Below are 22,084 nucleotides of genomic sequence, written 5' to 3'. Positions count from 1 at the left end.
GCGATGTGCCACAATAGTGGGATAACAGCTGAGGGGATGACAGCGGGTCTGGAGGCGTCTGAAGAGGATCTAATGGGAGTGCGTAAGAGAGGGGTTGGGAGAGGGGTAAGTCCGACGGTTCAAATGGGGTATTTGCGTGAGGTCCGCAAGGGTGTGCGCACGCTCCCTCGAGAATCGCGAATCGAGACTGTCCTGAGCCCGGCAAATCAAACCTCGGGCCAATTTATCGGCAGCCTCGTTTCCAGGGTTCCCAGAGTGAGCCGGCACCCACTGGAGCTCCACCCTGCGCGGTAAATTTTGGGTAGGGGTGTTTAACAATTGCCAGGCAGGGGTGTAAATACTGCCACTGGCAAAGTTGGACAGAGCCGTTTTGGAGTAATAATAATAATAATAATTGGTTTTTGGGGGAAAGGAAATGGCGCAGTATCTGTCTCATATATCGTTGGACACCTGAACCGCGCCGTAAGGGAAGGGATAAGGGAGGGAGTGAAAGAAGAAAGGAAGAAGAGGGCTCCGGAATAATTTCGACCACCTGGGGATCTTTAACGTGCACTGACATCGCACAGCACACGGGCGCCTTAGCGTTTTTCCTCCATAAAAACGCAGCCGCCGCGGTCGGGTTCGAACCCGGGAACTCTGGATCAGTAGTCGAGCGCCCTAACCACTGAGCCACCGCGGCGGGGCATGTTTTGGAGTCGCTGAAGATGTATTCAGCGTCAGAATGTGCAAGGGCTAGGGCAATGACGGTCTCCTCTGCCTCCTCGGGCGTAGAGCCCGAGGGAAGACGGTGAGTTAGGGGGTTGGGTAGGGTTTGATTGTAGGCAACTGCTACCGTTTCATGCGCTGTACATGCGGCGTCTAACCAAACGGCATCGTGGGCTTGCCCATAATACTTATGGAGGGCATTAGCGTCAGCTACGCGGCGAGGGATATGATATTGGGGATGGACGTTTCAAGGAAGGGGTTTCACAACGAGAGGTATATGGTTGTGTCGAGGGATGGCTATAAGGGTTGACTGGTTAGCTGGCATGTTGATGCAAAGAGAGGAGAGTATATGGCGGCCAGTGGCGCTCGTGGAAAGTCTAAGGTACTGTGAAGGTGCGCGTCAACTAGTTCCTGAATGGTGTTATACATGCCTAGTGCAAGGAGTTTGGCTGTGCTGGTGCTACGAGGTAGGTTTAGGGCTGCCTTAGTCGCAAGGCGGATCATGGCGTTCACGCCTTTGGTTTCCGCGCGGTTCAATTTGAGATATTGAGTTGCGTATAGAATGCGGCTAAGCGTAAATGCGTGCACTACTTTCATGTTGTACGCTTCGTCTAAACCCTTGTTAAGGGAGGATATTCGGCATAGAAGGTGCAACACTGATTGCGTGGAGGGCTTGAGTCTTTTAAGGGTATGTTCATTTCGTCCAGAATCCTGCAAGTGGAGGGTATGTTCATTTCGTCCAGAATCCTGCAAGTGGAGGCCAAGGATGTATCTTCTTTCACTCCCTCCTTTATCCCTTCCCTTACGGCGCGGTTCAGGTGTCCAACGATATATGAGACAGATACTGCGCCATTTCCTTTCCACCAAAAACCAATTATTATTATTAGGCCAAGGATGAGGAGGACGGGTGTGATGGGGACAGGGGATCACTTTAAAGCGATTTGGATGGGCGAGTTAGCTCCAGGTTTTGGCCTAATTAAGAAGAGAACTGGTTTTCCTTACAGCTCACAAGTCTGGCGGATGAACTCGCTGTGAATATCTTAAATAACAGCGCAAAAAACAATCAAAAAAGGCGCGATATTCGTTGCTTGATGTTGAATATAACGCGAGGTGCTTTTTGAAGCATGCAGTCTCTCTATATTCATGCGAATATGGTAATATTGCTATCGACAGGCGCCATTATCGTGACTCTTGCCATACAAGCTTGAAAGCGTGTTTCCGCCAAAACCACAGCGCTTGGCGCGCTAGCTTGCTTGAGCAGAGGGAGGAGCAAGAGGAGAAGGAGGAAAAAACTTTTATTGCTCTATTAAGCAGAGGTGTTAGCGGCTTCCGGATGTCTTCATCCCTTGGGCTGAAGTCCCGGTTGATCCGGCGGTTGGTTCCCTTGTTCCAGGGCCCCACTGAGCCGTGCCACCTCGCATGCGTGCTGCACTATAGTCCTCTTTGGACCGACAGCTCGCTGCTGGTGAACAGGCCCTCCCACTGTTCCGCATTGGGCTCTTTTAACTTATGGAAGGAGAAGTTGTTCTTGCATTCCCATGTGATGTGGTATATCGGGGGGGTTGCCCCGCACCACGTGCATGTGTCCGCGTATTGGTTCGGATACATTTTGTGGAGTGTGTGTAAGTTGTGGAAGGTTCCTGTCTGCAGTCTTCGCCAGCCGACTGCTTCGTGTTGTGTTAAGAGTGGGTGTGGCGGGGGATGCGTTATTCTCCTGCCTCTGTGATAATTCAGTATCTCCGCGAACGTTGGCTCCACCGTCGTGGTGGGTTCCGAGTCCGTTGATGTATTCGCTCGGTTAGTAAGCTCGCGACCTAGATCATCGGCCCTTTGGTTCCCCTTCACTACGGCCTGTCCCGGTACCCAGAAAATCTTGTTGTATTTGTGTGCTCGGGGGCCCTGCTTGGAGGATTATGCGCAGCGCCCCTTTGCTGACTCTACCTGCGTTGTAGTGTCTGCATGCCGTATTTGAGTCCGTGATAATTGTGAGCGACTCGTTCCTACGGCACCCTTCCGCTACCGCTAGAGCTACGGCGGCTTCTTCCCCCTCGGATACCCTACAGCCTCTTAGTGTTGCGCAGGTGATCATGTCATCTTTGTGGTTCACCACTACTGACGCAACTCTGTATTCTTTAGAGTTTCTGTTCCACGGATGTAGGGCCGAATCCGTATATACTACGTTTTTGTCATTCGCGAGGTGCTTTTCTGCTATTCTGCCCTTGCGGCTCGCCTTGCCGCGTGCAAGTATGGGTCCATGTTCCTAGGTAGAGGACACACCCTGATGGTTTGGCGAATGTAATCGGGGATGCTCGCTTCCCTATCCTCTGTTTCGTTACTGATGTATCTCAACCTTAGGAGGAGCGCTCGGCCGGTGGTCGACTGCTATACAGCCTATACAGCTGTGCACCAAGTTGCGCTTCTTTCAGTTCTTCGAAGGTGTTGTGAATTCCCACCTTTAGCAGTTTTTCGTTCCACGTATTCCTTGGCAGGTTCAGCGCCGTCTTGAATGCCTTTCTGATGAGTGTGTCTGCTTGTTCTTTTTCATGTTGTGTCATGTTGTGGTAGGGAAGCAAGTATGTGATGCGGCTGACCACTAGTATCTTGACCAGCTTGATTGTGTCGCTTTCCTTCATGCCGTGCCTTCTCTGCGATACCCTGGCAATCATTCTGCTGACTTGCTGCGTTGATTGTTGGAGGACGAAGAGACATGTCAGGGCATCGGCAGAACTTCGTTACCAGGCGCTACATATCAACAGAGTTCGGATGATTGAAATAATCAAACTTTCGAAATAAAAACAACACACGTACAGTTTCTATACTCTTGTGAAGAAGCATTTTCTAACCTTGATTTCTCTAGTGCAATGATCGTAACTGCAGGGATAGTATCTTTCACTGTTATCTCTAAGTTGTATCTCCCCTGTTAACTATTCAAGGTGATGAGTTTTTAAAATTCAGAAAACGCAAGTGTTCTCGTTGCTGTGGCTCAACTAATTTTAACCATTTCTCGCGCCATTCGAAAACTGCGTGCCTGCGGGGAGCGCTACGCGACGAGGTGGGAAGAGGGAAGCACCGCAACAGATCCCCAATCCCCCCCCCCCCCCCTACTTAAGGCGGAGGACACAACATGCGAGTGTCCCCCCCCCCCCCCCCCCAAGATTTCTCGCGGGACTACTCGGTCGGCGTCGAATGATGCGAGCAGCACACGCAACTTAATGGCTCACCAGAACCAAATGTTCAAAAACAGTGCTGCCATAATTACAATCTGCCAACAATTAAAGGACATGCCATGAGTACGTGTGATTGTGTTTAATTTAAATTCAAGCCCTGCCTTTTCTCGCACTGAGTTAATCTGTGATTAAGGCAGAGATTAAAGGGTAGTCCTGATTGGCACCGCACAAACCCTCGAACCTTTCTGCGGGGTCTTTCTCTTGTTCGGACCTTGCGCGAGACAGGTTCTGACAGATTCGACTCTCAGCTTTGCGGCATGCAATACAGTGCGTCGTATCAGCTGGACACATTTGTTAAAAAAAAGAAAATAAGTGAAACACATTGAGCAATGGCTACCGCCGCCGCTTTGAGTTTCTGCAAACTGCCGGTCCGATTAGAAAATTGCGAATGTCCCTTCCACCATCTCGGGCCCACGCATCCTACGATCCAAAAATAACAGAACATGGAGGCTGTGATTATAGAGCGAGAAAGCGATGCTGGTTAAATGCTAGAGAAACAGCACTACCGCTGAAATGGAATGCTTAAACTCCACAACACAGGCTTCAGATTCGATAATAGCTACAAAACATTTACACTCGACACTAGAGGTCTTCACGGGCCGGTGTCTTGGCCCGGTTCTTCTCGCCGCCACTTTCATTCATTCATTCATTCATTCATTCATTCATTCATTCATTCATTCATTCATTCATTCATTCGTTCATTCATTCATTCATTCATTCATTCGCACGTATGGAGGAAGCCGAGGTAAAAGCTGCATGCAAGCAGCTTGAGGAACCCTCAACTCCCGTACAAGCAATTCGATCGGCCCTTTGGGTTTGGTCCGGTCTCCGAGCCCGACCGCTGCCCGCTACTAATTTCTAATGACCGGCTGGGATTGATCATCAATCGGCGGTACCTATGCTGGCCCGTTTGCAGACACATGTATAGCTGCTGAAAAAGTTGCAGAAAGCAAGAAGTGCGACACCGGGTTCGTACCAGCGACGACGGCCTACTCAAGCTGGACACTAGCGAAAAATCCGATTATGAAGAGAGTACTGTATGCCATCCTTCCAGTGGCTCCTAAAGCAAGACTTTAGGAGAGAGAGAGAGAGAGAGAGAAATAACTAATCTGCACCCGTCAAAGATGACGGGGGAGAAGGCTATAGCCTAAACCCCCATTCATTCTCCTAACCGTCGGCCGGAATCCCTTGGGACTCGGCGGCGGTCAGGGCGAGACCGATGGTGGTGGTGGTGGTGGTGGTTGTTGTTTATTAAAATAATAGTAAAAAGGAAGGAAAATATTTTTGCTAACACCGGCATCTGCCATCGATACTGAAGCACCTGAGCTAGGGCAGCGGAAATAAAGGATAGCAGGCAGAATGGAGAAATGAAATGAAAGAGTTGAGGGGACAGGAAGACAGGATAGGGGGAGAAGTAATATGTACAAACTATTTACACAAGAAGAAATGTGTCCAGGAGAGACCGATGACTTTGCGTTGTTTTTCTGCTTCGTGGTTGAGCAATAAGGTCTCCCAGGATTGTACATTTCTATTCGGGTCGTTATAGAGAGGGCAGGTCCAGACCATGTGGACTAGATCTGCAATGCTATTGCAGTGCGTACATCTAGGATTAAAGACTTCTGGATGCCATTTACTGTACAGTTGAGGGTTTGGAAACACCCCGGTTTGCAATTTCCTCCACATGATTTTCTCTTCCCTATTGAGCTGTTTTTCTGCTACTGGATGGGTCTTACGACTGAGCTTATAATGAGAAATGATTTCATGGAATGTTGTGAGTTCGTCATCTGATGGGAGGTGTTCCTCGCGTGGAGGCGGCGCGTCAGAGGCGATCGACCGGAAAGTGAGCCCTCGGGCGGTCGCGTGCGCCGCAGGCCCTGAGGAGCCGGGGACCTGATCAGTGAGATTAGTTCTGATGGTACTTGCCCTTCTCTCAGAATTTTGGCGACTGCAGCAGAGATTGTGCCCATACCATAATTCTTAATGGCTGCCTTAGAGTCACTCACTATCACCCTTGTACCATTTTGTATTATTGCTAGAGCAATGGCAACTTCTGCCTCAGTTGCACTTGAGTTTTTAACGGTGCAGCACGAGACCGGATCTCTACTCTTACGAACCACTACCGCTGTATGTGCTCCCATGCGATCGTATTCGGCAGCGTTCGTGTGGAGCACATCGGATTTACCTCGAAATTTTCCCTGTAGGGCCACAGCCCTGTCTTTGTGTCTACCTTGGTGAAATATCGGATGCATGTTCTTTGGCAGCGGTGGAACTTTGAGTCTATCCCTGGTTGCTCTAGGTACGTTATTTGTCCGCTTTGAACACTACGAGGGTTCGAACCTTAGGCGCTCCATGATTTTTCTTCCAGTTTTGGTTTTAAAAAGCCTTTGATGCTGCGACATCGTGGCGGCTTCTATGAGCTCATTCAGAGTGTTGGAGACACCTAGCCTTAGAAGTTTTACCGTGGAAGTGTTCGGAGGAAGACCTAGTGTACTTTTGATCCCTTTTCTTATTATGATTTCAATTTTGTCCTTTTCTGCTTTGGTCAGCTTGAGATAGCGGGCAACGTATAGCACTCGGCTCATGACGAAATCCTGAACCAATCTCAAAAGATTGGCCTCCTTCATCCCCGCATGCTTGTTAGAAATGCGCTTGAGTAGCCGGCACGTCTGGCTGGTACTCGCTTCAAGTCTCATGAGAGTTTCTGTGTTTTTGCCATTTGCTTGTATGCGCAGCCCTAGGACTCGAATACTGTCTACCGTCGGAATGGCATTGGCATTCACTCGTAAAGCAATATCACTGTTTTTGCAAGGGGCACTGTTTCTTTTCGTTTTTTTTTTGAGATGGCAGAAAAAGAGCCTGCGATTTTTTTGCCGAGCATTTTAGCCCAGTAGGCTCGAGATATTTCTCTATTACATATATGGCTCTCTGAAGTGTGCTTTCAATCTGTCCATCGCTACCCCTGCTCACCCACAGCGTCAAATCTTTCGTATATATGGTGTAATGCAGATTTGTGATTCCGTCCAGCTGCCGTGGAAGCCCAATATCGCTACATTAAACAGGGTCGGAGAGAGAACGGACCCTTGTGGCGTTCCTCTATTCCCCAATCTAATTTTTTCGAGTGATTGTCCGCCCATGCTGATGGTGGCAGTCCGATTTGAGAGAAAGTCCCTTACGTAGTTATATATCTTGACTCCAACATTTAGCGCGCTAAGGTTCTCAAGTATGGACTATCAAAAGCTTTGGATACGTCCAGTCCCACAATGACCCTAGTATCAACAGTCTTTTTATCGATTACCTGCTCCTTCAGCTGTTGCATGACATCGCATGCCGATAGGTTTGATCTGAAGCCTATCATGGTACCAGGATAAAGGTTTTGATTTTCCATGAATCTATTCAGTCTAGTTTGAATTACGTGCTCAATCAATTTTCCAACGCAAGCTGTGATGGAAATGGGTCTAAGATGCTCAAAGCTGAGCTTCTTCCCTGGCTTCGGAATGAAGACCAGGTTCGCAGCTTTCCACGCTTGCGGTATGTCTCCCTTGTCCCAGAATTCTTGCATGTAGGTTGTAAGATTCCGAATGGAACCGTTGTCAAGATTCCTGAGCATCCTGTTGTTGAATTTGTCCGGCCCGGCAGCCGTTTTTGTTCTTAGTCGGTTGAGTTCAGCCTTCACTTCCCCGACAATGATGGGACAGTCCAATTCCGGGTTTTCCGAGCTCGCGTATTCAAGGAGACTCAACTCCAGGCTCCCCCGCTCCCCCATTGCCATCGAACTGAATGGGGACCCGGTACCGAAGGTTGACACCCTCCGCGTATTGGGCCTGCATATCCAGAGCGATGGCAAAAACACCACCACCCTCAAGAAAATCAAGCAGGTTGCAGGCGCGATATCGCATCTCCTCCGCTGAGTTTCGGGCCATCATAGAGGCATGAAGGAACGCGACCTCTGTCGCCTTATTCATGCCTTCGTCTTCAGCCGTATGCTCTACACTACCCCATACCTACAACTATCCAAACACGACATAAATGCTTTGGATGCCTTAATCCGCAAGGCATTCAAGGTCGCAGTTCATCTTCCCCTCAACACCCCCACAGACAGATTACTAGGCCTGGGCCTCCACAACACGATCGGGGAACTCGTGGAGACCCATCGACAGGCCCAATACATAAGGCTTACACAAACCACCATAGGCCGGTATATCCTGGACTCCCTCGGAATCAGAATACCGGCCAACGACCCAATCCTCCTCCCCATTCCTCGACCCCTTCACCGAGAGCTGGTCATCAAGCCACTGCCAAAAAATATGCATCCCTCCCACCATGAGCAGCGCCGCAGAGCCCGTGCGAAGGCACTCCACCGAGTGTACGGCTCCGAGCCGGACGCCGTATGAGTGGACACTGCCTGCACGGGTGACGAAGCAACCGCAGCCGTGGTGCACTCCTCTTCATCCGCCCTCCTAACACTACCTCTCCCCCAGACACCGCCCCAGAGGCTACAGACGAAGCCGCCATCGCAATTGCAATCACCCGCACGGAAGCGGGGTACATATTAACAGACTCTAAAACTGCAATTCTAAATTTTGCGCGAGGCCGAGTCCACGGCCCTGTTTTTGGCATACTGGGCTCGCCCGATGCACCCCCACCCCGCCATGTTGAGCTTATATGGGTAAGGACGTTCTGGCGGGCTAGTTGGTTCATGATGAACAGAAAGGGTATAAACTGCGCGAACAAGACGGGACGAGAGGCACACAAATCGACAGACAAAGCGCAGACGTTGAAATTCAGCCAGTCTGAGTAGAGCCTCACTCGCCTCCAAGCTTCTGATTTCATTATCTTGCACATCCTGCGAGTGTGCCCCCAGGAAGGACCCGGGACGCCAAAGAGCCCTAGAAGTTGAGGTGGGACCATCTTCCTCCTGAGGTAGTAGGCCAGCACTCGCGACTGGCACGTAGACAGAGCGATCAGGTTCACAAAGAAGAGTGCTTGATCGTTGGTCTTGAGAGGTAAAAAAGAGCCCAGGGGAGAAGAAATATAATGAAGAAGGACGTTCTGGCAGGCCGTGCAGACCATCGCCACCGGCCGGGCCGCCAGTGTTACGGACCTTAGGGACATAAACACTTGAATGCAGTGAGGTCGTGCGGGGACCCATAAATTCCTCTCCGCCAATAAAGTGTCTCTCTCTCTCAACTCCAGAACAGCTGAGGTAGCGATCTCTAACCTCGGCTGTAAGTTCCTTTAGGCACTTAGAAAATAGGCACTAGGCCTAATTTCTAAAACCGACGGCTTCTGCGCAAGTTAACCTGTTCCCCTCTGCAATGCTTAGCCTTTTGTAATAAAAATTTTTCCTACCTGGTATTGTGCTGGTCCTCTACCGTTCTCATGTATGCGATATTATACGTTATGCGTCATGTATTGCTTTCTTTTTGCATATTTATTAGTTTGGTATTGTTGCCGTACATTTAAATACAGATGTCTGTTTTCTTGCACATGTGAACTGGACCCATTTGATAGCCGTCGGCAACGGGTCCAAACAGTTCTTTAATTTTTTTTTGTGCTGTATGAACAAGCAAATAAACTTCGAAATGAATCGAATTAAAACTGATACAAATTTCTGCGTGAGCTTATAATATTGCACGCGACAATGCGGGATGGTTGTGCATATGAAACTCGTATAAATTTGAGTGAACGTCGCTGTTTTATTTTGTCGCTTTGTATGTAAGCGCAATATGCATCACTATTATAAACCATAGCACGCTAGAAGCGAGGGGTATTTTCAATGGTAGACGCGATCCCATCACATGACAAAACTTATGTGGCCTCCACTACGGCACCTCTTTCCCTCTTTCTTCTTTCACTCCCACCTTCCTCCCTTCCCTTACGGCGCGGTTCGGGTGTCCAACGAGATATGTGAGAGAATTACTGCGCCATTTCCTTTCCTCAAAAGCGAATTCCAATTTCCTGCTAGTCGTATTCACGCGGACGGGCCTCCCAGCAACGCCTTTCAAAATTCACTCGGCCAGGCTTCTACGTGAGCACCTTGTTAGAGCTTCACTTAACAAACGCGTGTGCAGTGGCAGTTTGAGATGAGAGAAAATTTATATTTGATCTATAGACTAGCTGTTCTGCATAAAAAGGAATTTGCTCCTTTCAACACAAGGCCGACGCTATTTGACGGCCGCCGCGCAGGGTTTATAAATAGACCCGGCGGAGCACTTCACGACACGCCATTTATAGATTTAGCATAGCGAAAACGTACTAGCGGAGACGGATTGCCGGACGCTGGCTGCGCATGTGCACTACGTAGCTACACCTGGCCCGCCTTTGCCACTGCGCGTTCCCAGGAGGTGCCCGATAAACCGATACACGTCTATGCTACTACGTCTACGCTATGCTAAATTTGTCTATTACGATGTCTTCGTACGGACGACACGATCAGCGGCTACCGTCCCTATAATTTGCATTTCAAGAAACGAACGCTCCCCATGGTGAAATGAACATTGACGTTTCGGCACTGCTACGGGTGCCTTGTTCACAATGAGAAAGAAACAGATGGGCCGTTGCTTATGAAGGGGAAAACGTGGCGCACAGAGTGTATGCATATCTCGGGTAGATTGCCCAACGTCCTGTTTATCGCTTCGCTTGTCATTTGAATGTGAAGGGGCTCCTTAAGCAGGCGCATAGATAAGAATTTTGCTTTTTCAAGTATATGCGCGCGGAATCCCAGTCAATCAAGTGGCCCTTGTTTTGATGATGTTCTGTTAGGGTGTTGGAAGCCACCTTTCCGTTCTTGACATCACGCCCCAGTGGGCATTGAAACTCCCTTGGATGTCCCATGGACGTCCTGGACGTCCACAGGACGTCTAAACGAGTTTTAGTGCCCATTGGGGCTGGTGTTCTTTGAACCGCCTTCTTAAATCCACTGTCTCGGCTGCATAGGTTGCGTTTAATTCTATGCAAATAATTTTGTACACGACGCCAGGGTAACTTGTACGAGGTGGTTTTCGAGATTGTTTGAAGGAACGTGGGCCTTCTTTGTATCATTGTGAACAAGGCACCCGTAGCGGTACCGAAACGTCAATGGTTTTACGTTTTTCTTCATTTAACCTCAATTGGCGAGTGTTTATTTCTTGACATACAGAATTTTCCTCGCCAGACGGGCATCATGCGACAGTCGAGGGAAAGACCGCAGAGTACCCCTCTCTCTCCAAAAGCAACCTGTTAGTGCAGGGAAGCCTTACCGATGGCGAACCGCTGCAGGCGCGGCCAGCGAACATAAGGAAGCTTTTGCGTCGTCGTTTGCAAGGTCACCGCACGCCAAGTACACCCGAAAGCTTGTTTTCGTGTCACGCTGGCTAGGTAACGACTTGGCTTTCTCCTCCGAGCGTACTGGTTTACCTTGTACAGCGCGTAGTCGTGAAGTGATCATTTCCGGCCCTACACGCTGGTGCAGAAAGTGCGACGGGTCACTTGTGCTAGTTGGCCGCTGCTTTTCTGCCACTCTCCGGCATGTCGGGCGTTTACGTGAAGAAATGTTTCGACGACATGATCGACAGTTCACAGGGCGCGCCTTCCGCTCATCTGCAGCGAATCGCTCACGAAGAGCTGGGAGAGACACCTGAGAAGAGACGAGAAGCCCTGGAAGAAATTAGGCGCCTCTTGGAAGGTGAGCGGCAGTGACAGTGAGACATACTACTCGAGCGGACGTCACTTTAAAAGAACTTTTCGGATAGACGAACTTTTGCGAAACTTTCCCCAGAAACGCCACTGCACATCCCATGGAAAACCAAATTGCTCAGCTTTCGGTTGTCGTCAAATAACTTTAAGTTGAATGAAGTTCAGCGCATTGCATCTTTCAGTTCAGCGAACAATACGGAAATAACTTAAGTACTGCTTCCGGGCAAGAATTAATAATTTTCACAGATGTGCAGCAATTTTTGTCCGTGAAGCTGCAGACAGCGCAATGTAACAAATGGAGCGCAGATTGGGAAATTACGTAGCAATGTCCTTTCACTTGAGGAATTGCGGTCTCGTATGCACCTTGCATATTTTTTTACTCTATTTGCTGGAAAAAGTGGAGTGAATATGATTTTTCAAAATGAAATTTCTCACCCAGAATTTGATTTCCGCCTCTTGATATCCAGCCTCTTTTACATTCGGTTATTTATTGAGTACAGTCAATACTTCATTGTCCCTCTAGCGACATGACCGGTCTTTGTCACATATCTCACACAAAAACGGCTTTTGGACAGACGTCTGCGGAAAAAGCTATGTCCGTCTATGGCCTTCTATGACAGTCTATACACGGCCAAACCGGTGCTTTATGCGAGCTATTGAAAACTCTTTACCACTAGAGCTATAGCTTCGGAACCATAACTGTTTTTATCTGCCTACAGAAAAGAATATCCGCCTGAAACTACAGGTATAGACGGCCATAGGAAAGGGTTATAGCTATTTGTGCCAATTACCTATAGCCGGCCATAAGATAATTTTGTGCGGAATTGCTGCAGAATATTTTCCTAATGATGTCTATTTGCACACTATAAGGGAATGTGCTTAAGGTTGTTTCCTCTGGTATTAAGGATAAAAAAGTATGCGCAAATCACGAGGTGTGAGGTAAGCGGCTGTGCTTGGTAAACACGCACCCGAACCTGTCGTGACTACTCTGCCCAGCTATAGGTGCACTTCCTGGCAACTTCCCACAACTTCCACTACCTCAGCACTTACCGTAAATTCACACTTGTACCAAAACCCCACCTTAACGCGGGCGCGCACATATCAGTTTCGCAGTTTTTGTGCCAGGTGTAGGCTTTCCTCTGTCGTTGGTCAGAAATCAATGGGAATTAAGGAAGCAGCAAATATTTGATTTGAATTCAGTGTCGAAAAATCTTGCGCAGTGGTATTTAACGATAGTGGCATTGGAATAGTATGAACACATGGGCTTGAAATTATGAACGCAGAGAAGTGCAGATATCTTGGGGTGTGGATCAATGAAAGAAGAGATAATTTAAACACCCACGAGGAACATTTCAAGAGGAAAGGAAAAAGGAACGTGGTCATAATGAAACATAGAGTGCTATGGGTACACAATAGCTATGTTGTAATATGAGGACTGTGAAAGGGAGTAATGGTTCTGGAGCTGACATTTAAGAACGTGGCAGTGTACTTGAAATCAGATACGCTACAAAGACTAGAGGTTAACCAGAGAGCAGTTGGCAGATTGGCTGGAGATGTTCATGGAAAAATAACAGACGAAGCTGTGGAGGCGGATATGGGTTGGTCGTCCTTTGAAGTTTGAGAAGCCACAGCGGGCAACAACAAGGAAAAGGAAGTTGCCATGAACATGGGCAAGAGAAGAGAGTCCATTCCGGCGTAGGGGAAAGGGCAGTTACAGCAAAGGGGGTGCTGTATAAGTTTCTATATAGGTATAGACTAGCGGGGCTTAGCATTAAATGGGATTGAATTAAATATTGAAGTGAGTATGAACAGGGAGGGATACGATATTTGTGTCGCATACAGGAGCAGTGTTGAAAACAATGTGTTCTGGTAGACCGTAAATCTACAAGTCCAGATATCAACGAGGACGTGGTCAGACTTCAAGAACTTCTGGGTTCTAGAAATAGTAAGATCAAAACTAACATATAAGCAGTGGAGAAGAAGTAGTAAAAATGATGATGTCCTCAGGCTTAATGGCACATACCCACGGCGGGTGATTGACCAGGGCGCATTGCGGATACAAACGCATTCATGAACAAGGAGTGGAGCATTTGGATAATTTTGTGTCTTAGGCTAGAATTTGTACAAAAAAAGAAAAAAAGAACGTAAAAAAAGCAGTGGATTTTCATTCTAGCAGAAGAATCTACCTGATGTAATTATATAGTCGTGAATATAATCGCACACTGGTTTCAGGGTGTATCCCTTGGCGCTTGCCCCGAAGGAGAGGAGAATCGTAATAGATAGAGGAAGCCCTAGTCGAGCGAGGGGGGGGGGTCTCCTAGTAAATTCTACGGAGCGAAGTACTTGAGGCGTGAAATCAGAATGGACAATTGTACGAACGCAGAAGTAATAATAACGTAGCTCAGAATATAGAAAATAGATCACAATGAGAACGAACCACAAAAGCATTAAAAGTTAAAAAGGAAAAAAAAACGAAATAAATAACGCACCCAACGCCCCGATTGAAAGGGTTGTTGCCAGCTAGTGATAACCATCTGTGCGCTGCCACTGCTACCACAGTAACATATTCATTGTGACCTGCAGCTGAACCGGATCTCAACAGCAGAAGAGACGAGGAGTTCCTGTTGCGCTTCCTACGGGTGCGGAAGTACGACGTTGAATCAGCTCTGCGATGTGTCCGAAACTACTACAGGAACCAAGCCTCCAGTGGTTCCGTGTACGACGAATTCCTGCCCAGCAGAGTGCTGCCGGCTGCTCACAAGCTTTATATGGTGATGCCCCAGAAAGACATCCGTGGTCGCCCCATCTTCCTACACCGGGCGGGCAAGTGGCGTACCATATGTGCACTTATGCGTCTTAGCCTCATCGTTAAACCGTACGCGAAATCGCGCAAGCGTATTAGATTACGAGCAGATTTATACTCTGGATTAACGGAATTTTATTAAAAAAAAGGATATTAACGGTTTATCATCTATGCGGCCGGCATAGTCCGTAGACACTGAGCAGCCGCGAGAGGGTCGTGCTCTTCCAAGTTGCCGTGCGTGTTAGTTAGCGGGCTGCGATTAGCGTTATATTCCGATCAGTCACTTGGGTTAAAGCAAGGTTCCAAGAGCTTCCACGGACCTCACAGAAGGCGTGAGTCAACATCGACGGCTGGTTTGGCCCCGACCTCTCACAGATGCTCGGTGTCTTGAAGACGCCACCCAATAGGCGGTGGAACGGTCTGTATATGTTTTTTTTTCATAAAGTTGAGTTAAGCCAGAGTACAAATCTGCTAAGAATGTCGTCACCTGGGTTTTGGAACATCTTTTTCTCGCAAGAGGATATTTTCACATATCGCAGTTGACCAGAACAAGACGGCAGAGCTCTCGCTAGAAGAGCTGCAGAGGAGGTTTTACAAGGACGAGTGCTATGGGTCTAGGCTGTAATAATGCAATTCATTTCGTGCGGATTAGTCAAGTTGTAACAGTTCGAACCTTTTTGATCGGCCTGCTTATTTGGGTCAACTCGGATTTGTGAAAAACCCGGCTTCCGAAATGTCACGTTCCATCCAAATGTGGTTAGGCTATACTGAGGTTGCGTGCAAGGACGATTAGGCGTACAGCATGTGACATGCGCTGTATGGGGTGGTATTATGCCTATGCTACAAAAAAATCAAAACACGATCAGTTGCTACGGCCATCGAGTACGTAAGAGTGGGCAGAGGGAACAAACGCGGGTTAATGACATCTATAGTCGAAATCAAGAGGAAGAAATGGACTAGGGCAGGGCATGTAATGCGAAGACAAGATAACAGCTGGTCCTTAAGCGTAACGGAGTGGATTTCAAGGGAAGACAAGCATAGAAGGTGGTGACAGAAAGTTAGATGAACGGATGAAATGAAGAAGTTTGCGGGGATATGGTGGCCGCAGCTTACAAAGGACAGGGCTAATTGGAGAGACATGGAAGAGGCCCTTAACCTGCAGCTGTTGTAGTCATGCAGATGGTGATGATGAATCAACAGGGTTTCTTAAAAACATGTGCAGAGTGGGGAAAAAAAAAAAACCCCACGTAACTGCCGGCTCACCTAGAAGGTCTCGCATGGACTAGGTTGAGTAGCTTCAGAATTGAGTAATTAGCCTGAAGCAGTGGTCTACTAATTTCAGGAACGCTGTCTGAGTGGGGATGGCGGACGCAAAGTGCCCTTGTTTTAGCGTCCAGTCGTCTGGCTTAGTAGACGACGCGTTTCTTATAAGGGGACCATGAAATTATATTTGCCGAGGTTAGGAAAAGTGCACGAGCAATAGGTATTCCATCCCAGTCATCGGACTGTGAAAAATCATTAAGCTGGCTTCATTAACACAAGGTATCGACAAATAAATATGATGCTCGTCCTCTACCCTCTCAACTCACACACGCCTACGCGCAAGAAAAAAAGTAAAGAAAACAGGCGGAGACTGCATCTCATCGCACCCTATCCCGCTTACGTCACTTGGGTACGCCCAATGAAAGGCTCGCCCAGATTGGACCCTTTACGTCAGCAGGGTAGAGGCGGCTATGAGAGAGAGAGAGAGAGAGAGAGAGAGAGAAACTTTATTGTGAGGAAGAAGATGGTGATACCGCCTGTGCAATACCACATCTACAGACGTGTAGCTTTAGAATGTGATCATCAAAATCAGTGAAGGGCCTCTCTAATTGTGTCCTTGTGTTCAGGTCACAGACGAAGAACTCATGGGTTGCTTTGCCATGTTTTGCAATCTGTTGAGCTCCTTGATTCAACGCCAGCAGCGGAAACAAAGCAGGTGCTCTGACAGGCTCAAACCGATGCCCTCACCATCCTGGTGTGTCTCAACCTCTACCCTCTCTATCACTCTCGCCCCAACTTCCATCCCTCTATGCTAAGTTAAAGCACTGTTCTTTTTCCTTTGCCCCGTCGCTATTTATTCCATTCTTTAACCTACATTTCCTATGCCTTTTGGCATGCCTGGCTGGAGTCTTCCTCACCGGCGGACCAACTGGCCCTAGTCCGTCAAGGAACCGATCTGCTGGGCGCTTAATTTCCTACGGTCGCGTGTAGTATGTGGAGTTTAACGTCCCGAGACGACAGATGGATAATGAGGGACGCCGTAGTGCAGGGCTCCGGGCCTCCATCGAAATGCGGCCGTCACTCAACACGGAACAAGCGTACGTCCTCTGCGAAGTTCAGACTGACACTCTCTTCACCACACTAATGCTCTGCAACTTCGGATGACGTGATACAGCTCACTGTCCCAGCTGTCCTGAGATCAGGGCAGATATAGAACGCGTTCTATCTCATGTAACGCGGTCATTATCTCCTCTTCTTTACTTTACTCTCCTCCTTCCTCCGGAATTGCATGGCTTCAGTCGGACTCGGATGACCAACGGGCCTTAGCGATGCAAGCGCTCTTTTTCTGCGGGCTCTCGTACTGGCCTCGTTTAAAGTTTTTTCCTCCTCCTTCTCTTACTTAGGGATGTGGATGCCTGACGAAGTGCCCTACAAGGATCTCCACCGGGCCGGCCTTATCTGCCTCGAACACATGGCGTGTGACCCTGTGGCGCAGACTCTAGGAATCGTGCTCCTTATAGACTTCGCCGGGTTCACTGCTGACAAGGTCTTTAGCTTGAGCATCGGTCTCATGAGGAGAGCTTTCGAATACATCCAGGTTTTCAACAATTCTTACTCTTTGCGGGGAGTGAGTGTTAGAGTGCGACATCTGCACTGCATTGATTCAAGTGCAGAGTTAAGGCTTGGAAACTAACCTCTACTATGACTCAATGAAATGGGAGTGAGAGGGGAAGGGAGGGGTGAAGGAAACGAAAAAGTGACTAAGGGCTGTAATGTTGCAGTTAGGTCTCAAAAACAAATTATGTCTTACGTGCTGAGAAGGCTAAACATGTTTACTTCTGAGGGTCTTGAAAATTTTGATGCGTCTTATATAGCGTGTGGCTGCTGTGATATCTTGGGGAGTAAGGAACTCATCTGTGTGTGTGGACCGACCTTTTACTCTTGCCATAGAAAATAAAAGCATAAATATGAGTAATTACTCACATTAGGAATAAAATGGAACTGAATACTACAAGTCTGTTCTACCATGGGGGATTGGGGGATTTTCCTAAAGCAATGGATTAACACTGTTCCTTCTTTGAGTTGATTAGTTCGCTCTCATCCTACCACCTGCTAGCCGCTCTGGTTTACTTGGTACAGAGACTGCTCCGGATAAGCGGTGGTCCCGAGTGCGATCCCCTGGCCAGGATGAATTTTTTTTTCAACTTCAAAGTTTCTGTGAAAGCTCTAAAGCCGCACGACTGCTCCTGGGTAGACGCAAATGAATTACTCCCTTGTCGCAAACCTACTCGACTTTGTTGATTTCCCTAAACATTGGATAAAAATTAAAGCGAGTGTAAGAAATCGCGTAGCGTGACACGATTCCTCACTGCAGAAGGTTTTCTGCTGCTCTCATAAGGCTGTTATTAAGTTCAAAATTAAGCGGTGGCATAGTCGAGGACCTAGTCTGGCAGTGGAGAACGTTGGGCCTAAAAATTATGCCGAAAAGTAATGTTGAACAGTCTTAACCGGAACAGCATTTTACAATAGGTAGCGAGGCGCTGGAAATGGTAAAAAGTACTTAGAGTAGATAGTGACTGCAGATTCTAACCACGAGAGTGAAGTCACTAGAAGAATAAGAGTGGGATGAAGCACATTTAGCAGGGACTCCCAGGTCACGAATGACAGTTTACCAATATCCCCAAAGAGAAAATTATATAACAGCTGTATCTTACCGGTACCATCCTAAGGGGCAGAAACATGGTGGCTAACGAAAGGAGCTCAACTTAAATTTAGGGCAACGCAGAGAGCTATGGAGAAGAAAATGATAGATGTGAGCAGAATCGACATTGAAACAAACACAAATTAATTATATCGTATTCAAAGTAAAGAAGGTATGGGCAAGGAATGCAATTCGAAGACATATAATCAATGGTCGGTAGTGGTAACAGAGTGGATTCCAAGCGAAGGCAAACGTAGCAACGAGCGGCAAAAATTAGGTGGGCGGATGAGATTAGGAAGTTTACGGGAATAAGGTGGCTGCAGCTGGCGGCACAGGACCGGGTAAGTTAGAGGGATGAGATAGGCCTTTGCTCTGCAGTGGGCGCAGTCAGGCTGATTATGATGATGATGATGAAGCGGTGGCAAGTGTAGTTCTAGATGTGGAGCACGCCGCCTGTCGAAACGAAAGCTATTCCTCAGCGAACGCATACAAAGTGACGACTTCAAGTGAGAGTGCGCCTTTTTAGAGCGAGAGCTCTACTCCTCGGCGCACAACTTCCGATTTCGATGTGGATGAGACAATTACCTTCGATACCTCACAAGGTCAAACCGAACTTAATTGCGTGGGGGTATGACCGACCCAAGCTATGGTAGCGTGGCCACGTGATCATATGACTATGACCATTGGGTACCTGACCTTGACCTTGACATTTGATTTCAGACAGTGGGCACCATATCGACAATGACCTTTAATGCCTCACAAGGTCAAACCGAACTTAACTGCATGGGGGTATGGCCCAAGCTATGGTAGTGTAACCACGTGATCATATGGCTATGACCATTGGGTACCTGACCTTGACCTTGACATTTGATTTCATGCAGTGGGCACCATATCGACAATGACCTTCAATGCCTCACAAGGTCGAACCTAACTTAACTGCTTGGTGGTATGGTCCAAGCTTTGGTAGTACGCCCACGTGATCATATGACTGTGACCATTGAGTACCTGACCTTGCCGTTGACCTTGGCCTTGACATTTAATTTGAGACAGTGGAACCGATGCTTTGCAGAGCTTTCGCTCGTATAACTAGGTTCAAGACACATTGAATCCCAGCCATTTTTTTTCTGATTCCAGGACTGCATGCCGATGAGGATGAAGGCAGTGCACATCGTAAGACAGTCGTATGCGTTCGACTTGCTTTTTGCTCTCGTCAGGCCCTTCATGAGCGCCAAGATAATCAAAAGGGTAAGTGACCGCTTACAGTACCGTGGAGATAAGGCACTGAAGCTAGGGATGTCGCTGAGGAAGCCGGAAACATTACGCAGCCTGTGCTTTGCATTCAAGCGGTGCAGTGGAGCGCCGTGGAAGGAAGCGTGTTCCTTTGAAAACGTATTGGCTGCTCTTCTTCGGTTTTGTTCGCAACCTTCCGTAGTGCTTCCTCTTTCGGCTTATAGAGCACCACAGCGTACGCAGAACGGTTACCACACCGCAATCAGCAGAACGTATGGAGGAAATGTGCGCCAGATGATGGCGCCAACTGGCGACCGTATGGTATATGATATTTAAGGCCCTTCGTTTCCGGGTTTATTATTTCGGTAATTTTGGGGGTAAAAGTCAGGTGATCCGGTAGAAGGTAATCTGCTATAAGCGCTCATTTTTGTGCAATACGTGGAAGGCCCTAAACATACGAAAACAGGAGGTTGCTCGACCAGGCCAGCTTATCGACGGCTGCTGCCAGCCGCCACAACCTGACCACCCTCAGCGCCTGTAGGCACAGGCAGCGCGTCAGACTCTGATGGGCCGGTCATCGTGCGCTGCCGTATCGTGCCAGCATCAGTATTGTGCGTTGCCATATGGCACGTGCCATTGACGTCGTAAATGACATTAGTGAGAATTAGGATTATCGCGACTTAAGGGGATAACCTTTTCCTTTCGCGTAGGTGAGGTTCCACGGCGAAAATTTCGAGCGGCTCCACGAGGAGGTTCCACCCGAGGCACTGCCAGAAGAATACGGAGGTCGTGGGCCACCATTAGAAGTCGGTGCTTTTTGGAAGGAGGTGGAAGCCAACGAAGCCAGCTTCGCGGCAAACAACCGCTTCGGCTGTTGTACGAGCGATGTGGACGTGCTGTCTGCAGACAATGTGCAGCCGCAGGAATGCACTTCCCTGTGACAAAAACGGAACGACCTACACCAAGGTGGAATGCACTCAGGTGGTGTATGGGAATTCACTAGCGCAATGTGTGTCGAAGAAAGCACCGCAACACACTGCTCGCCAATTTCTGCGTTCCCTCGAATTCCTCGCCATCATTTGCCTTTCTGCTGCATCAACTTGACTTCTGTGTTCACCGCTGAGAAGCTTTAGGCACGCTAGCGTTCCCTAGGGCAATATGGGTAAGCCAGCTGCAAGCTTTTTCAGGGTGCTGCAGGCCCCTTGCATCTGGCTTCCACTGCAGCAAAGTGATGTCACGGTCGAGTCCCTTAAGCATTAATAAACTAACTCGAATGTCAAAAATAGATCGTAGGGTGAAGAGCTACCCGAAGTGTGCACGTAAGCATTTCCCGAGCTGCTCAGTGCATAAATTTCACGCCATTGTTTCGTCTAATGTAAAACCCAGGTACCCAGGTATTTAAAGCTGTTTTCCTGTTCAAACACACGAATTAGAACAAATACTATGGAGTCGAATTTCCTCTGATATATTTATGTGGGCTATGGAAACAGATCAGACTTGTTTTTGAGGCATTTATAAAGGCATTAGAGCGGAAAATCATTAAAATTAACACTCTTTCACTCCCCTTACTTCTACTTTGTGAGAAATAGATGTTTCAACAACAGCAACAAATCTAACAACACATGTCAGCTTGCATGCTAAGGGATGCCAGGTTATAAGTCTCGCTCTGAAGGGTGACGGCGGTGTCATCTGTATACAGGAATATTTTTGAATTCAAAGACAGACAAGGTAGACCATTGGCGTACATATTAAACAACAAGGGCGCAGTGTAGTACCCTTTGGGAGCCTTGTCATATTTATTCTTGTACTACACATTCCTACTATCATTAAACGCTGAGTACGGTTCAAGAAATAGTTAAAGAAAATGATGGGGTACATCTCTTTAACCAAGGTTTCGAATTTAGCTAGCAGCAGCTGGTGATCGATTGTGCAAACGAGTTTTGTAGGTTTATGAATAACGTTTATTTTTTTTTTCAATTTCATTGCAGGTCAAGTCAATGAAATGTTCAAATAGGGTTATAATACTTCTACCTCTGCGGAAGCGACACTGTGCTGAAGAAAAGGCAATACACAAGATGAGACATAGACAGGACGGTGCTGGAGTTACAACTGACTCAATAGAAGAAACGCGAAATCCCTGGAAGCCCGCAACGCATGCGCCAGAAACTGTTTGCCGCGCGTTATCCGTTTGAACGCGATCAACCAACGTGCCCTTCAATACGCCCTTATTTGCAGCTAAACTCGAACTTAGTTATAACGAAACGGTTTATAACAAAATAATGGATATAACGAAGTAATGACGCTTCCCCTTGGAAGCTCTGTCAAAAATGGCTATAACGAAGCTACGGCTATAACGAAGTAAACGCTGGGCCCCTTCAACTTCGTTGAAACAAGGTTCAACTGTATATACTACCTAATATGCTGGTGAGGCGCTGCACGTGGAATTTCGCACAGGCGTTTTATAATGGTAAGAACATGAAA

General features: G+C 47.8%; 1 protein-coding gene across 2 annotated transcripts; it reads left to right on the top strand.

Annotated features, from left to right (window-relative positions):
- Window positions 1–11,215: 11,215 nt before the first annotated feature.
- Window positions 11,216–22,029, top strand: LOC144136596 (alpha-tocopherol transfer protein-like). Of its 2 annotated transcripts, XM_077669071.1 has the most exons (6): window positions 11,216–11,595; window positions 14,190–14,429; window positions 17,076–17,269; window positions 19,508–19,618; window positions 20,314–20,584; window positions 21,592–22,029. In XM_077669071.1, the coding sequence occupies exons 1-5, from the start codon at window positions 11,439–11,441 to the stop codon at window positions 20,542–20,544; spliced, it is 933 nt and encodes a 310-aa protein (XP_077525197.1). In that variant the 5' UTR covers window positions 11,216–11,438; the 3' UTR covers window positions 20,545–20,584; window positions 21,592–22,029. The 2 variants fall into 2 exon arrangements, with proteins under 2 accessions (XP_077525197.1, XP_077525196.1); XM_077669070.1 differs by lacking the exon at window positions 21,592–22,029 and having other exon boundaries at window positions 20,314–21,086.
- The last annotated feature ends 55 nt before the right edge of the window (window positions 22,030–22,084 follow it).

This window comes from Amblyomma americanum, chromosome 6 (assembly GCF_052857255.1).
Source record: "Amblyomma americanum isolate KBUSLIRL-KWMA chromosome 6, ASM5285725v1, whole genome shotgun sequence".
Taxonomy (NCBI): domain Eukaryota; kingdom Metazoa; phylum Arthropoda; class Arachnida; order Ixodida; family Ixodidae; genus Amblyomma; species Amblyomma americanum.
This window is presented reverse-complemented; position numbering and strand designations above follow the sequence as displayed.